The following is a 17,936-nucleotide window of genomic DNA, read 5'->3' as shown; positions in this document are numbered from 1 at the left end:
ACCCGCCGGCACCGGGAAGAGGCCGCCTCCCCGGGCGGCGCGGATCCCCGGCTCGGCTTCGGCGGGCCCCACCATCCTTCCCCGCCTCCGCTTCTCCCAAGCAAAAGGGCCTCGCCGTGAGGCGCAGCAAACCCTGAGGAGGAGCGTGGGGTTTTTTTGCGGGGGGGCATCGCTGAAAATACCCGCTGGGATAGCCAGTTCTGCGTGTACGAGCACCCGCTGTTGCAGCCGGCCTGTGGAGCAAGGCCCAGCATTGCCCAGAGCCCCTGTGCTTATAGCCTCTGCCAAGGCCTGCTGAAACGGGCGAGCTCTGCCTCGTTATCCCCAGGGTACGAAAGCCGCTGGGAGCTGATCTAACCTCCTCACTCGTGTTGTGGGCTGCACTCAAAAAAGCGATGAACATGGGTATGGTCACATAACCTGCACACGTTCCTGCAGTCCTCCCTTTGCTTTTCGGTGTTTGACCCGGCTACAACGTGCAGTGTTATCCTGGGCTGCTGCCGCCGCCCTGGGAGGACATGGCCGGCTGCCCTGGCCCAGGGCTGGGCTGCCCAGGAGCTGCTATGTGCTTACTGGTGGGTGCACGCGGCCGGAGGTCTGCGGGGAAGCACGGAGCTGCTATGTGCTTACTGGTGGGTGCATGCGGCCGGAGGTCTGCGGGGAAGCATGTGCTTTGAAGGAATATATCCTCTGAGGGAGACGCAGGTGCTGGGCTGGGTATCCAGCCTGCTGGAGCTTAGCAGTAGAGGCTTGTACTGAACTGGGAAAGATTTTATTTTCAATCTCCCTCTCTTCTTTTTCGTAGTGTTTTCTGCATTGAAGCAGTCCTGGGGCAAAAAATGTGTCCTAAGGTGATGGAAAACTATGTGGCGTCGATGGTGTTGAGTGCAGTTGGTGACACGCTGGGCTATTACAATGGGAAATGGGAGTTCCTGCAGAGTGGCCCAGCTATCCACAAGGAGCTAGCGGAGATGGGGGGACTCAGCAACCTCAGCATCCGAGGTTGGAAAGTCAGTGATGATACGGTGATGCACTTGGCCACGGCCGAAGCCCTGGTAGCTGCCGGGAAAAACCCAAATTTAGAGCATCTCTATTCCCTGATTGCAAAGAACTACAAGGAGTGCATGAATGACATGAAGGGCAGAGCTCCAGGTAACACCTCTGTAATGCTGTCTGGGCAGGGCTGTCCTCTCGCTAATGTCTCTCCCGTTCCTGCAGCTTGGAGCTGAGGCTGGCCCTGGCTCTGCTTTTGACTGTTTATAGCATTAATTGTATTTCATGTAAAGGCAAAAGTTTTCCACGCTCGGTACCTGTTTCAGGATGAACTAAAGAGAATAGAATAAGGCAAGCTGAAGTGGTTTAGGCTTCTCTGAACTAGATGAAAAAGATACTGTTTTGCCCACGTTTACAAAACGTTCTTACAGGCGTGTTTGCCTTGAACTCAGGGGAAGGGTGCTGGCTTTTGCGCTGGAGATGTGCCTTTTCATACACTCAGTGGGTGAAAAATGCAAATTCAACCATGTATAAAGCGCACCCTGAGATGCTGTGTTAAAGCAACACATTTAAACAGAGAATTAATATAGAACTTCTCGTAATAAATGCAATAAATTACACATAAAATATATTTAAAGGCACAAAGATCCTTGCTTGGAATAATTTAAGTTTATTAAACCCAAAGTCTACTTTTGGCTAGCTCCGCGTGTCTACTTTCTGTGCGAGGACAGTCAGGCCACAATTGTCTTTTCTGAACCCTGTACTTCCATCATCTCTGTGTTCTCTGCATAGGCACAACGGTGCCGAGTTTGGGCCACAGGCAGCAGGGACTGGCAGTGTGTGGCAGTGTTCAGGAAGGGCGCCTTCACAGGCTGCAGTAGCCAAACCGTATGCAACGTATTCCTGTAGTTCCTCGTTCACCCAGGCCTGCTGACCCAACTCTTCCCTGAGGACCCCGTCTGTCTCTGCGCTCATGGCCCAGCCTCTTCTGGATGCTTGAATTAAACTTAAATTGGAGCTACGGAGGCTGGGCCTCTAATTTGACTAGTGCAGGCAGCGTGAAGTATCCAGGAAACGCCCAAATTCAGCAATCCTATGCAAAGTTTATACATCGAAAAGAAATTACTAGACATGCCTATTTGGAGTGGCCAGAATATATCAAGAATATTCTGGCTTGACATTAAACATGGGAAAGGCCAAATCCTGCATTGCTCTCTTAGGGTCACCGAGCATAGTGTGACAGAGCTGTGCATTTCCAAGGTAAAACAGGTTGGAAACTCGAGCAGGAGTTTATTCTGCTTACCCTTCCACACTGACCTCCTACCCTCATGTAAAGAGCTAAACTATCAGTATTCTTTGACGCAGATAGTCTCAGTTGTTGGAGTAGCCTAATTAATAAAATATTTAGGAAGGGGTAACGATGCTTGCCAGGATAGCAGGAGTCGGTAGGTTAAACTTCCGAGAGACTCACTGCTGTTTTGGCAAAGGAGCATCCTGTAGCTCCCCCAGCTGATGGGGTCTGCCAAGGTGGACTAACCCTGGCAGTGAGACAGCACCTGGAAGCTATTTTTGCCTCAGCTATCTAAGCTTGGTGACTAAAACCTGAGATGAAAAGGAGAAGAAGCTAAAATTTAAATGTTGGTAATTAATAGCTAAGCATAATAGCACACCTGCTGCAGTCCTTCTGTGAGTAACTGAGCTGCAGTATGCCCAAAAGCAGCTCCTGTTCGGAAGTGAAGGATTTTAAAGTAAATTTGCTATGGACACTAATCAGCGTGACAAGGAAAGGTCAGGTTATCTAGCTAAACAAAGAAATGCAACTTCTTTTGTGGGTCCACGGACACTTAACCTCGTAAAATTTTGGGGGAAGTGGGGAAAGTAACGTGGAAAAAAATGGAAGTCTGTGGGAATGTTCTTGCAACAGTGTTCTGGAGTGCTCCTGCTGCAGCCACAGGAAAGGTGCTCGGCTCTGAGAGCTTAAATCCTGATACTTAACAGTTTAATGCCCACTGACGTACCAGCAAAGGGAATACCTAATCCATATCCTGAAAAGCTGTCTGCAGTCTGGAGTCTCCATGCTGTATTGATAAAACCTAATGATAGAAGTCGCATGTCAATAACTTCTTTCGGCAGTTCAGAGTAAATGGATTTAAACTGAGAACATAACCCAAGGTGATGCTGTTCTGGCCAAAGTAAGTACTCACCGGGGAATTGCAGCCCTTAAGGCTGAGGATGGAAAGTTGCTGCTGCAACTTTCACCCAACAGAGAAGAGATTCCCCCAGAACAGTGGGGGAAAGTCACATTGCTTGCCCACACAAGGGAGTCTAGACCCGAAAACCAAAACCCGTAGTAACAAAGGGATTCCCACAATGTTATGAGTCACCAGACGGCAACGGCAGGGTCCCTCAAGTATGCAGCCCCAGGAGGGAACTCAATGTCTTCATTCAATGGCAAGTTAATCCCTACATCCATTATTGCTCTTTGTGATGTGCCACAGCCCCAAATTCATTGTTCTTCACGGATAACGAAGCCAGTGAATTAAGCGGCACAAGCATGGCCATATTTCTTTTTTCATGGTGCAACTACACCTGCCTCCACAGCTCTCCAGGAAACCTTCTGCTTCAAAACTGTTGCCTGTCACTCGGTGTCTTTTGGTCCAAGTCCACTTCCTGTGGAATTATTTACAACTGTGTGGTTGTTTTAACTCACCTTTTTAATGTGTATTGACAGATCCAAACAACTGCTATTATCCGTGCTCATGAAGAGTCTATATAATTTGAATGGAAGCCTTTTCCAGAAATAGCGTCCAGTTGTACTTGAAGCTTTTTCAAGTTGGCTTTCTTCACACACTTTTTGCTTGTATTTCTTCTTAGACCAGTACCCTCCTCAGGTTGCTTTTAGTTTCCTATTGTTAGTACAAAGGATCCCTAATCCCTAAGGATTTGGTGGATTTCCAAAACATAATTTCCTGATTCAAAAACTCCTAGAGCATTTTTTTTCTAAACCTATTTTTGAAAAAAGGCCTGCCAACGTGACTTCAGCTTAGTCTTCCTAAATCAGCTTTTAAATGTTTTAATATTTTAACTGTTTAAAAGCATGAGGATAATACTTGTAATGCTTCATAAATCACAAGAGTCTTAGCTGTCATATACTGGTTTGTTTTACACAATTTTTTTTCATTTGCAGGTTATCAGTAGTCATCTCCTAAAGTAATACGCACAGGTTTAAAGCTGCAAGTAAATTGTTATTGCAAAATAACCAGTCTTTCCTTAGAGTTTAAACCTTGTCATCTTCCTCATTTTCTTTTGACTACAGTTAATGCAAGAACAATCTCAGTTTTTATCAAGGACTGTGTTGCCTGCTCTCAACCTGCCCCAACATGTCCTGAAGAAATAAATGTCTTTCTCACAGTTCCAGCAAGATTACAGAGTTCGTTTTGCTTGTGTTGTGCAGATTTTGATTTTAAGTTACCCTAGGCCCTTTGCTCTCTCCCCTTCCCCTTGTCTTCCTGGTGGAAGGTCTGTTTTACGAGGATCATACAAATAGGGTAGTCAGCACAGCTTTTTAAAAACGTGGCTTTGTTTGACAGGTTCTTTTTAATGTCCTATTATAGGTCGTAAGTGCAATGCTTAGTATAGTCAGATTTTTGAAAAAATGCCTCAATTTTCTGTTAATCATCATAAAGTTGGAAATTATACTGATATCCCTCTTAATGATTTTGATACATAGCAGCCAGCACTGAATTAATAAACTACATGAAAAGCAGATTTAGAGGCCTGAACACGTTCCCACTTTGAGACATCACAAAAACAAGCTCCCAGGCAGTTCAGTTAGAGGTTGGTGGCGATCAGTCCCGGCAGAGCCCCGTGCTACTTACACCAAACGCTCTGCCTCCTGCTTCTTCCAGCAGAGGAACACGGCCCCGCAATTTTCACTCTGTAAATCACCGGGAAGAAGGATGTGCAAGGAACATCTGGACTGATCCAGGGGTTGGCTGGCCATGTGGCACTGCAAAACCAGCAGGTCTCATCTACTGGGAAGGGTGTGACGGTGGCGTGACGCGAGAGGCTCGTGTGCTGGCACAGCAGGCATGGATGAGGCTGGTGAAACAGCAGGTCTGGTTCATGCCTGGGTCACGCTGCGGGGAATTCACAAGAGCTAAAGTGGCCTGACGTGGGCTGCGCTGATCGGCAACCCGTTGCTTCCTATGGGGGAGACTTGCATAGGCCATTTCCATTCTCAAAGTCGATTTCAGTTGACAGGCTTGCGGGGCGAACAGCCCGACAGCCGCAGGACCGAGCTGCTTTCTCAGTTTGAGACAACCATTCACGGGGAGCTGGTCCACCCATTCACACTGCGCAGGGCTGTATCCTGCACTGATCTAATAAGCCTATAATGTAACAACACTGTCGGAAAAGAAAGACGCTGAAGACACTTAGACCAGAACTATAAAAGGATCCACGTGACCTTATTCCTGACAGCAGCCAGCCATTATTTATTTTTAGCACATGTCCAGAAGCCAATCTTAAAGCTGTGCTTGGATGTGGAGGTATTTCGGTTACAAGGGTGCTGTAAATGCCGTGTGCAGGTAAAACAGACTGCCACGTACCACATCCTACTGCCAAGCGTACACATGAAAGTGCAGAAGTGAACAGCTCTGCAGAGTACTTGGTGCAGTACCTAGCTGTGATTAGCAAGCTGCCCGATCATGGTGATCGAATTGCACCAAAGGTAATTGAATTGTAGAGTTACGTGAAATTTCTAGACCAGGCTTCTTCCTTGCTATTCTGTTCTACTTAGTTTGACTTTCAAAGTAACAGAGCACCTGCAAGTTTATCAGCTGCTGTCCCGGTTAGGCAGCAAAGTATAGGAGCAACGGTCTAATTTTGGGTGCATAAGCATGTCAACTGCTGCTGTTACCCTGTGTGTCTGAGAGAGGACTAGGCACGCTGTGGTTAGGAGAAGACTAGTCTTTTGAGTCCGCTTTTGCCGTTGTCCAACACATTGAAACTTAAATGAAGCTGCTTGAAACCTGCCCTTGATTTACCTTTCTGCTGAGAAAAAAGTATTTAAGATTTGTCCAGAAGAGAAGACTAGGAGAAAAAGGCAAGGTAGAAGAGAATCAAAGACAATTTAATGTTTCAAACCTGTTTCTTCTTCCTTGCACATGTGCATTTGGGCTTGTTTTACAGTCTTGGCTAGGGAAGCTGGCTGGGCTCTGAAATTTGGATGTGTTTGTGCAGATGGCTTTATCCTATGAATGTGCTGGACTAACAAGTGAGTTTCTGAAGCAGCAGCAGTGGAAGAAGCAGAGTCATTTCTTTAAAAAGTAAATAGCAGAACTATGAAAGAGATGGAGGTGGGCAAGGAGGAGTTACGGTGTGGCTTCCCACCAGAAGAGAGGCAAAATTGGACTAGGGTGTCAGCTCAGAGCAGGAGAAAACTGAGGAAGAGGGACAAAATATATACAGTCTTGAATAGCGTGGAGCATGAAAAGTCGTTATTTCTTGTAATGTAAGAATGAGAGGGGAATTTAGGGAAATTGTCAAATGTCAGTTTAAAACAAAAGGAAATGCTTTGCATAACAAAATCGTGGCTCTGGTTACCATGGGATGTTAAAGGAGTCTGAAGGCATGCATGGGTTCAAGCTAAGGAGACCAGTTCATGGTGGCTAGGTCCACTGGGGGTTACTGAGCGCAGCATTTTGGATCCATCTTCTGACTCAAGCAGGCTGTGCTCCTCTGTCTGCTGCAAGCCAGGCGGGTCTTCTTGGACAAACATTGTACTTGCCTCATTTTTTACAGTGTTTCCGTAGTTACCTGTTAGTGACTGTGTTTGGAGACGAGCTAGTGGGCTGGACAAACCTTTGGTCTGACCTAGTACAGTTGTTCTGCAGCTTCTTGAAGAGGAGTACAGTAAAGCCAGTTGCTCAGACCATGTTGTGGTGAGGGAGATACTACATTCATCGCTTTCTGACAAACTTAAACTGCTAGAGGGAGATCTAGAAAACATTTTGTATCAGCGAGGCAATGGGAAGGATTCCTGGGGAGCATGTGGGGTCGCTGTCTTTAAAGGGTCCTGTAAAGAGGCTAAACAACTGTCAGGAAAAAACGCAGAGGTACTTGGGCATGCCTTGGATCAGGGATTGATGTGATCTGATGGCCCTCCAAACCTCTTTTATATTTATATATGTCTATCTAGATATCTAGATATATGTGTACATAATATACCTAATAGATATATGTTTTATAGATAAGTTATTAAGTAAATAACATGAAATGTAAATATAAACAGTGTAAATTACATAAATCAGCAGCGGCATGTTTTTTACTCCCCTAGACTTTTTAACTATTTTCACAAACAGGAATTATCAGGTCTGCTTAGGAATATGCAGGATGCACCAGCAATTTAAGGCAAGAAACGTATGTGAGCAGACAACTGATGCTTTTACAGGGAAGCCCGAATCCCTTACAGAGAGTAAGGCTTCCTTCCCTGCTACCCCATCTGTCTTCCCTCGGTTCCCAAGCTATGTGACCCTGTCGCCTACTGATGCGTGTTTCTGTTTCTTTTCTTTCCCTTCTTTCTCTCTCGGGCTCTGCTGCTCCTGTCCAGGTGCCACGTGTAAGGAAAATGCGCTGAAGCTGGATCCGGGCGGGGGGGCGGGAGGATCACATTCAGCCCCCAGGCGGGGGGCTGCGGGGCCGCCATGCGCTCCATGTGCATCGGGCTGCGTTTCCACCGCCCCGCTGAGCTGGACACCCTGGTGCAAGTCAGCATCGAGAGCGGCCGAATGACCCACCACCACCCCACCGGCTACCTGGGGTCCCTGGCTTCGGCCCTCTTCACGGCTTTTGCGGTGAATGGGGTGCCCCCCCCGGCCTGGGGGAAGGGGCTACTGAGGGGTGCTGCCGCGGGCGAAAGCCTATGTGCGGCACACCGGCTTCTTCGTGGAGGAGAACATGGGGCAGTGGTGAGCTGCACTCCCAGCACTGGGTTTTGTTAAAATTAAAATAAACCTCATGTATGAGAGGGCGAGCTCTGTTTATACTTAAGATTCAGTAATCACATTATGGTAAACTCCTAGAGTAGCACATGCCTGCTGTAGGATCAAATCGATTCAGAAAGTCTCTGAAGTCCCCCAGGGGAAAAATACCTCTAACTTATTTAAAATAAAAAAAAAAAAAAGGTCAGATTGTGTTTGGGTCATGTAGTTGTGACATTTTTTGGATCCAGTATGAGGTAGCTCGACTTGTCATCTCAAGCAACCGTGATCTGATGAAAGATGGGAAGCAAGGCTGGGGAACAGCGCCAGGCTTAGGGCTGAGCTCAGTTTGAAAGTTGTAACCAAATCTGGCTGCAGATTCAGTGTGGCTCTGCACACAGGGGCACGCACAGACAGGGGTAGAGGTACTCTGAATTTGGGAGGATGACTCAGTTCTCACTCTGAGCCTTTGAATCCTGTGCAGCACGACAGCAGCAGGTGCTGGGCTGCCTTCTCCCATGTGGCTGGAGAGAGGGGAAATCTAACTCACTGAAACATGTCCTTGTGCCTCTTAACCGTAAATCATGTCCCTAGTTTGACAGACGGGGGATACCTACCATTTTGTGAGCTGTCGCTCCAGGCTCTTGATGTGGCACGTTTACAGCTGGCGCCCAGAGCGCCTGCGGGGAGCTCGGGTATACGCTTCTGCTGTGGGACGTCTCTTACAGCCCCTCCATCTTCTCTCCTGTTTTGCAGGCATTACTTCGAAGAGCAATGGGAAAAATACCTGGCAGAGAGAGGCATATCAGACAGGGTCTCGCCGCCCACCTTCCCCCCCAAGTACGGCGTGGAAGAGAGAGACTCGTTCTACACCTCCCTCAGCTACGACGGCTGGGGGGGCAGCAGCGGGCACGACGCCCCCATGATCGCTTACGACGCGCTGCTGGGCGCGGGGGACTCCTGGGCAGAGCTGGCTCACCGGGCTTTCTTCCATGGGGGCGACAGCGACTCCACCGCCGCCATTGCGGCCTGCTGGTGGGGGGCCATGCACGGCTTCCGTGGGGTCAGCGCCTCCCTCTACGCCCACCTGGAGTACAGGGACCGCCTGGAGCAGGTGGCCAAGGACTTGGTACCGCATCGCCGGGGGGGCGGGGGGCGGCAGGGCCCCCCAGGGGCACGCTTACCCCACCTGCCGCCCCTCCCTCGCTCAAGGTTTTGCAAACTCAGTTTGCAAACCTGCTGGATTAAAGCATGCAAGTGTAAGCCAGAGCCAGGCCTGCTTTTTTCTGTTTGTGCGTGTTGGCTTCAGTGGGGAGGCCATTTTGGAGCTAGCAGCTTGGGGCTTGCGGGCAGTGGGTGGGGGAGAGCAGTTACAAGGGGCTTTGATGGGACCACGCAACAGTGCATATGTCCCTTGAGCAGCCGAGCCTCGAGACATTCCTCCTCGTCAGCATGGCGGCTGCACATCGTCTGGTCCCCAAGGGGAGCAGCAGCACCTGCTGCAGCGTTGCTAGCGATGATCCAGCAGCAGGACAGGCAGCAAAACCCACACAAGCTGCCCCAAACCAGGGTCCTGCCCATATGAGCATGCCGGAGGGGGTCAGGGACGCAGGCCTGGCCGCAGGGAGCGTGCATGGGCTGGCAGAGATGCCTCCCAGCAAACCCACGGTGGCTAGCCCACGCTCGCCGCCCTGTACTGCTGACGGGGAGTGCCGGGGACACCACTTGCCATCCAGCACTGAGCATGTGTAAAGCTAAAACCTCTGCTCCTTAGCACAGAGATTATAGCAGGTACAGCCCAAGACAACCTACCGGAGGTGGGGGGAGCAAACAGCCAGTTGCGTCCGGGGACAACAGAGTTTTCTCATACAATTATTTTAGCAGAGGATATTTTTTTGTTTTAAATGAAAAAACCCAAACCCAACCTGACAGCTGCGTCGGCAGTGCATTTTGCACAATTTCACAGCACTTTTGCTATACAGGTAAGAATGTATCACGCTACTTCCCAAATTCAGTTAATGGGGGAGTTCAAGACTACTAACCAAACCCTTATTCCAGGTGAAAGTGGGTAATGAGAATTAAAAGGTTGCATTTTACATCAACTTAAGCAACTTCTGTAGTGAACTATATTATTCTGCTTACATCAAGGTTACTAAAGATGATTTGCTTAACATTTGCTATGGACAATTCTATAAAAAATATGTTTTTTCTTCAAATCCAGACTATGACACAGCAAAGTACTTACTATTTTCAGAGCAATTTAAAAAATGGTGTGTCCCATTCAATAAGCAGACCTGACGTGCCTCTGTTAAATGTTATATTCTATTACTGGATGAATTAAAGGATGGAAGGGAGAAGTATGAAGAGCCAGAGGGTGCAAGGTGTCTGCAAGCTCCAGCCCGCAAGAGAGAGGAGATACGCTACCAAGGCAGGAGGAGAGTTGATGCATCAGGGAATAGGGGTGGTGGGAGAGGGAGAGGCTGCCTAAAAGGGGGAGCGGGCTTAGGAGTTCAGCACACCTTTATGGAAGGAGTGCGCATAAAGGCATAATGAAAGCCCAAATCTGACAAAAAACACCAGCAATAGGAATCACAATTTCAACACAGTTTACTACAGCTCTCAGGTGTGTTGTATAAAACATGTTTTAGTGCAACATAGTACAAAGTTGTTTTTTTTTTTAAAAAAAATCCCAAATATTTTTCCACATCATGCATGGATAGGGTATCTCTCTTTCTTCTCGGGTTTGTTACAGAAAGTTACAGCAGAGAGAGTGGTTTGAAAAGCTTCGTGTTAAAACTCGTTACAGGAAGTCTGCCTTATAAAAACAGAAGTTTGAGACTGGGCAACACACTGCCAGAGCAACGGAGAAATGTCACCAACAAGGTACATTCAGGGACCACTGTGGGAGCCGCTTCCCGGGAAAGCCTGGGCTCGGTGCAGGAACCGCCGGGCTGGGAAGGGACCCATTTCGGCCAGGGGGACGGGGCCACAGGACAGCCCTCCAGGAGAGCCCTGCTACGGGGCAGACAGGCTAGAGAGGAGGAGCATGGCTTGGACGCAGCACAGTGCTCTCTCCCAGGAAAGAATGGCTCCCACTGACTTCATTTTCTCTTTTTTCCTTTAAAGCTGAAATGAGTTGCAGTTCCTGCCCGGGAGCAGTACGTACAGGAGATACTACATTTACGAAACAATACCCACTGGCTGCAGCTGGTGCTGTTTGCGCCTCGGTTCTTCATTTCCATTCACTTGTCATCCCACCCCTCTCTTTGCAGATGCCTTATCCAGAAAGGGAAGACAAGTGTGTGGGTGTGTGATGCATATATATATATATATATAGGAGTATCATACTATGCATATGCTGGAGCCAGTAAGCAGTTACGTCTCGAGGAGGCAGACTTTGCAGAGGGACAAGTGAAATTTGGGCTTCCCAGCGGAAGAAGAAACCAATGCCGTTCTGGTGGAGGAGCAGAGATGGCTGACTTCGAATGCCCTGGCACGGGACAGTCTGCAGCCACATGGGTCCTCTCCCAGCCAGGAGAGAGGGTGCGCAGTGCAGATCTCCCACCCGAGGCTTCGCCACCTCTGAAACATCAAGGCATCAGGGTCTAACCAACTAGTGCTACAGAGCATCTGCTGAGGTCCCCTTCTCTTCACAAAGAGCAGTCCAACCCTCCGGAAGAGGACGGTGGCTGTGAGTATGGCACCTCTTGCTCACGAGGCGGTGGGGGGTGTGTGTCTTGTGGCTGTGCCCATCCACCCCGGTTGGCTTCAGCCATGCTGCAAAAAATAAATGGCCGGATATGCCAGGAAGACATCAAGGAAGACAACAAAAGGCCATTTTTGGCAAACATTTTCTTCCGCCAGACATAACGCTTCAGGCGTATGGGGGAGGAGGCGGCTTCCTCCACAGGACAGGGCAGGGATACTTGGCATTACGGGGTATTGGAGCTCAGGTGCCCCACACAGAGAGAGCCCTGGTTTGGTTTGTGAGAGCCATATCTTTCACAGAAAGAACAGCATTTCCTGCCACAGCGACTGCCTATGACAAGAGCAGGTGACTTTGCCAGGAGGGGGAGCTTACGGAGGAATAGTTTCCCCTCCTAAAGCCCCAGGAACAAAAAACGGCAGATGCACGCACACATGCAGGGGAAGATTTCTCTTGGCCCAAGGGGACAGAGAAGCCCCCAGGGCGCCGATGCAGTGCAGGCTCCTTGCCTTGTCCAAGCTTGTGCCAGGAAGTAGTGCAAGCCATGGGGAAACTCGTGACACGTGGTGGTTAATTGCATGTCCCTGCTGCGTGGCTGCAACTGGGCTCCTTGGCTGAACCATCCAGGGGCCGTGAACCCGACTTGTGGAGCTTCCCCTTTCCCCCTTTCTAGAGTCATTACTTTGGTCATGTTGAAGTCTTCAGAGACTGGATCCAGCCACCTGTCCCCAGGTGACTGGGGCACAGAGGGGACCCGCCTTGTCAGAGGTGGCAGCATGGACACCAGGGAGGAGCACGACTCTGGTAAGCTGGACCATACGAGGACCCTCTTTGCTACCAACAACGTCAGGGCTTTCAGGTGTCCTCCTTCCATCCCCCCTTCAGTTCCTGGAGACAAATTAAATTGCTTTTGTCCTGACCGTAAGCGTGCTGAATATTCAGTCTCTCCAAGATGGGGGGAACACTCCCAAAAGGTGACTTGCCCCCTCTTGAGAGAACAATAAGACGAAGGCAAGAAGATGCTGAGGCTATAGCCAGCCTTCGAGATGAACCTCCTGATAGCCCAGCTAACCCCCTCCGGAGGTGGACCTGGCTTTGTCGGCTTTGGAAGAGGGAGGAGCTAGCTCAGTGCACCTTGGCAAAAGACCTTCTTCACTGTGGCACCGAGTCTGAGGAGGAAAACCACAGTCTCTTTTGGAAAACATATACATTTACTTCCAAAGATCGTCCCAGGACCAAAAGCCCCCTGGGAACTCCTCGCTGTGTGGAGGGTGGGGGAAGCCTACAGTTCTTGGAGTGACTGAAAAAGAAACAACAACAAAAAAGTAACGGCCCAAAGGACAGCAACTGACAGGGGCAAAATTAATCCGAGAGGAACATCCGCTATGTACAGCAAGCACAGGGACCCTCCGTCTGTTGGGGTGATGGGGTGTGTTCCCACAGGTGCTGGAGAAAGCCTTGGACTTTTCTGTCCCCACTGGCTGGGCGCTCCGCAGAGCTCAGCCGCTGCGCCGGAATACAGACACTGAAACAAATGAAACAAGAACAACAAAAAACACTCTGTTCCTTAGCGTTCCCAGTGCGTCTCTGCTTTCTCTCTCTGCGCGTCCCCCCAGGCGCTTCTGCCTCTTTAGTCTATGGTTCCTGGGTGGATGCTGAGGACTGGTGGCTCTAGGCAAGTGGGAGAGTAGTTGAGGTGAGGCTCTTTGATCCACAGCAAGGGGACCCCATTCTTGCCCTCAGAGTTCTTGCTGGAGTTTCGGCTCTTGAACCGCACCAGCAGGATGGTGATGATCAAGATGCCGAAGATGGGGAAGGGGTAGAAGAACACAAAGTAGAAGAGGGCGTCGTTGGAGCAGATGACAGACTGCAGGGTGGAGCCTGGAAAGAGACACAGGACGGTCACATTTCACAGCTTCTCTGCAACGCATGGCCTACAAACTTCTTCAAAAACATAAAAACCAGATGCTCGTTAATCTGTGTCAATGCAGGAAGTGAGGCTCTGAGAAAAACACCAATACTGGTAAACAGAGCAGCAGAAAAAAGCTTTTGCAGGGCATGTTTTGGCTTTATTCCCCCTAAGAGTTTCATGAGTGCTAGAGAGAGTCCTCCCTGGTGTGGATTTTCTGATATCTTATAAAGCAGGGAGCCTTGCAAAGCATCATTTCCCTCAGTGGTGGTACACAGAGGCAGCACCCCAGGGTCTCTCCCTTAAGGGCCCACAAAACTGTCATGACCTCAGCTACCTCTGGGGCCTCTAGACCATCCCATGGCTTCAAGAGTTACTGGGAAGAGACCCTTGTGCCACAGCCTGTGCCCTTGTGCAGAGCTAAGCCAACTTCCAGGATGTTTCCCAAAGGGAAAGGCTAAACACCAGTGGAGGTCAATGTCCGCCCCCACTAATCTGGGACACACCAGGCACTAAGTGCTGTGGGATGGGCAGCCCTAGCACAGAGCTAAGCGCAGCACAGATGTGCAAGCCCAGCCAAGAGCTGGGCTACAAGCCACCAAGCTGATTGGAAAAGCACTGGCACCGCAGATTTGCCCTGGTGCAGGCGAGACCCTGTCCCACTCACTCCTTGGCCTTTTTATCTTGGTTGAACCACAGACGCAGGGGATGCCAGGGCCATACCCCCAAGAGGCTCATCGCCTCTTCTCACCTGCATCCTGCACGTGAACAGCGACCGTCCCCGACTCCTCCTCCGCCAGCCGGTACCACACGCCGTTGGGGTCTGCCAGCCACTCCTCCACGCGGCACGAGTAGTTGCCCGTGTCGGCACCGCCTGCCTGCAGCACTGTCAGCCGGAAAAGCACCGCCGAGAGCCTCTGGAAGCGCAGGCGGCCCTCCCAGCGACCGGCCTCAGGGCTGAAGATGGCATCGGGGCCCACGCTCAGCACCGCCTCCCTCTCCTCCTCTTCCTCCTCCTCCTCCTCCTCCTCTGCATGGCCGCCCACCTCTTTGGCCCGCAGGTTGTACCACGTCACCGCAAAGTGGGACTCTGGGCTGGAGCGGGACAGGATGCTGCAGTCCAGTGGGAAGGACTCCTTCTCCTGCACCGTGAGGTTGGCGGTGGCCGTGTCCACCTGCAAGGTGGGATCTGAGATGACGAAAGGGGAGAGGTGAGCGCTGAGCAAAATGCTATCGTCAAAGCCACCCTGCCCCAGCGCAAACTGTCTGTCACAACTCCGGTGCTGGGCGCGATCCAAGCAAAACCCAAAGGCTTGACGCAGCCTGCCAAGTCCCACAGGTACCTCTGTGGTCAATCCTGCAGGCGCAGCATCCTCACTTCACCCCACACTGCCTGGCGCAGGGTCAAACTGGAGCTGGCTGCAAGCACCGTACTACCACCCTGCCCATGCAGGCCCTCGCACCAACTAATGGGCATGCGCGCGAGAGGAGAAAGCTGCTGCAGCTCATCCAGACAGGCTACAAGAACCTGTCAGGAAATACCAAGGTTTGGTGTGTGTGCTGAGGAGCAATGTACTACTACTCCCCAGCTACCGGTGCAAAGAGCATTGCACTCCATGCTTATTTTTTATTTCTTTGAGAGCGCTCAAAGGACTTGAAAATCAGTATGACAGAAGAGGGGAGGATTTTTTTCCAGCAATTTGGGAAGTTATTTAGGTAAGAGGCTCCTCCATGGAGATGTCCTGAACACAGACACAGCAAGGATGCTTCCAAAAGTCTCCTTCTCTTTTTTTTCTCTAGTGCTTGCTGCAAGGCTGAAGAGATGTTTTTACCTAACTGAGATACAGTGGCCAGAACCCAAGATGAGTTGATTAAAGGCTGACTTCAAGAGCAATTAACATTTGGTTTAGTCATCTTGCCAGGGAACACATACTCCAGGGATCGCAATCAGTCCAGATCTAAGCTTTCATTTAAAGATAAAAAAGCCCTTTCCGACGCGGGAGCTGAGCAGGAAGGGCAAGCCGATAGCTCACTGAAGAGAGAGGCACTTTCTCCTCCAGTGAAAATAGCTGGGCAAGCCCTCCCTTGCGCAGACCCCAGGTGTCCCTGCAGGAGGGGGCTGCCATCCCCCAGCTCTCATCAGCTGCGGGGCTGCTGTGCCCAGCGGGGCTTCCCATTATAGCACCTGCCTGACACTTTTTAAATGGTCCCATAAGGAAAATCTTCATTAAGGCCAGAGCTCTTCAGGCTGTAGGCAACACAAGTGTTTTCAGTTTACATCTTCCCCGGGAAGACTCCTGAGCAGAAACAGGAATGAGGTAAGTCCTGAGATTTTGGGGACTACTGAGGTAAAAAGGAGGAAGGGAATGAAATGGCTTATCAAAACCAACACAAAGACTCCCCCACCTCAGCAGGTTAAGCAGAAAGAGGACAACTGCTGTCTGAAGGTGCTGAGAGGTTTTTTTCCCCCATTGCTCATGATTATAGTCCTGAAAGATGAGCATGGAGATCCTCACTAATGAGACATGAGTCACAAGCAAGTTAGTCATTTTGTTAAGTACTGGCTGCTATGAAGGAAAAACAAACAACAACAAAGCACTTTCAGAAAAAAATTATCTTGAATTAATGCACCCCCAACTCCCTCTCTTCTTCCCACTCCACATCCTTCCGCAACTCAAAATGAGCCTCAAGGATTTCCCCTGCTGTTCATTCCCCCCTCCATCAGGGCTGGCAATTCTCAGCCTGGATGAAGAGCTGCACTTACAACCGTGGGGACATGCAGGGTACAGGGATTGCCTGGGGGCGGGGGGGCGGGCCTCTGCTCAAGCCACCTTGGCCAGCAAAGTTTCCTAAGCAAGGACCTGGCAGATAAGGGCTGTGCTGTCCCCTGAGAGAGCTCCTCCTTCGCAGTACAAATCTTCTCTGCCAGGAATGACCACTAAAACCTTTCCAGAATCTTACCCTTTTGCCAGCTCCATTGCAGAGTTATGAGGCTGACACCTCACTGGAACGGGCAGGCATAAAGCACCACAGGAGTACTTGCAGAGTGGTTGCTTTACATGCTGGAAAGTACCCAGCAAATGAGGACCATAACTGTTTGACCTACAGCCTTTAAAACATTTAATCTTGAGTCATATGCCTCAAAAACTAGAGAAACCGTATTTTCCAAGGTAAATTGTTCTTGCAGCTTATCTGTTGTTAAAACAGACAAAACTTAGCAGAGTACCCTGGGAATCTGCTTTTGAGGGCTTATGAGTCCATGAGTGCTGGTCAGTCTTTAAGAACCACCTTTTAGAAGCACAGGAGCAGGCAATTCCAGTGTCGTAAGTCAAGCAAGCTGGGTTCATAGAATCATTGAGGTTGGAAAAGACCTCTAAGATCATCGAGTCCAACCGTCGACCCAACACCACCATGTCCACTAAACCATGTCCCTAAGTGCCTCATCTACTCGTCTTTTAAATACCTCCAGGGTTGGGGACTCAACCACTTCCCTGGGCAGCCTGTTCCAATCTTTAACCACTCTTTCAGTAAAGACATTTTTCCTCATGTCCAATCTAAACCTCCCCTGGTGCAAGTTGAGGCCATTTCCTCTTGTCCTATCGCTAGTTACTTGGGAGAAGAGACCGACACCCCCCTTGCTACAACCTCCTTTCAGGTAGTTGTAGAGCGTGATAAGGTCTCCCCTGAGCCTCCTTTCAGAGATGAAATTGTATGACCTCTGGAAGCAAGGTCAGGCTTTGCAGGAAGACTACAGAGATGTGGTTTGTATATGCAGGGAGAAGACATGATAAGGCCAAAGCTCAACTGGAGTCGAAACTGGCCAGTGTTGTGTCAGCTAACAAGAAGGGCTTTTTAAAGTGTTAATAGGAAGAGGAGCTCTAAAGAAAACACTGGACTGATATTTGTTGAAGATGGTCACCTGACTAATAGGGATGAAGAAAAAGCGGAGGCATTCAATGCTTTTTTTGCCTCAGTCTTTAATAATAATGATAGACCTTGGGCTGCCCAGTCCCCTGAGTCGGAGGACCATGAGTGTGGGAACAGTGACTTTCCATTTGTGGACACTGAAATTGTAAGGGACCAGCTGTATCAGCTGAATGTTCACAAGTCCATGGGGCCTGATGGGATTCATCCCAGAGTACTGAAGGAGCAAGCGGATGTTACGGCAGGACCCTCTCGATCATCATCCAAAGGCCTTGGGAGTCAGGGGAGGTCCCTGCTGACTGGAAGCTAGCCAGCATTATTCCAATTTACAAGAAGGGCGTGAGGGAAGACACAGGAAACTACAGACCTGTTAGTCTAACCTCAGTTCCTGGAAAAATTATGGAGAAGATTATACTGGGTA

At 49.7% G+C, this 17,936-nt stretch overlaps 2 protein-coding genes across 2 annotated transcripts in view; one reads left to right on the top strand and one right to left on the bottom strand.

Annotated features, from left to right (window-relative positions):
- Positions 1–811: 811 nt before the first annotated feature.
- On the top strand, positions 812–10,279 carry ADPRH (ADP-ribosylarginine hydrolase). The gene is given in 5 exon segments (XM_009274477.2): positions 812–1,152; positions 7,607–7,654; positions 7,657–7,892; positions 7,894–7,964; positions 8,733–10,279. Coding segments are annotated over 5 exon segments (1,497 nt in total). The 5' UTR covers positions 812–839; the 3' UTR covers positions 9,562–10,279.
- A 292-nt stretch (positions 10,280–10,571) lies between these two features.
- IGSF3 (immunoglobulin superfamily member 3) overlaps positions 10,572–17,936 on the bottom strand; it is a 78,316-nt gene continuing 70,951 nt past the window's right edge. The window contains exons 8-9 of the mRNA XM_019470809.1: positions 14,343–14,780; positions 10,572–13,563 (exon numbers count right to left, since the gene is read on the bottom strand). Coding sequence (XP_019326354.1) covers positions 13,313–13,563; positions 14,343–14,780 — 689 coding nt within the window. The 3' untranslated portion in view covers positions 10,572–13,312. The remainder of the gene's footprint in view (positions 13,564–14,342; positions 14,781–17,936) is intronic.

Source organism: Aptenodytes forsteri, unplaced genomic scaffold (assembly GCF_000699145.1).
Source record: "Aptenodytes forsteri isolate BGI_AS27 unplaced genomic scaffold, ASM69914v1 Scaffold207, whole genome shotgun sequence".
NCBI classification, from domain to species: Eukaryota; Metazoa; Chordata; class Aves; order Sphenisciformes; family Spheniscidae; genus Aptenodytes; species Aptenodytes forsteri.
Note: the sequence above shows the minus strand (reverse complement) of the source record. Positions and strands in the feature narration are given on the sequence as shown.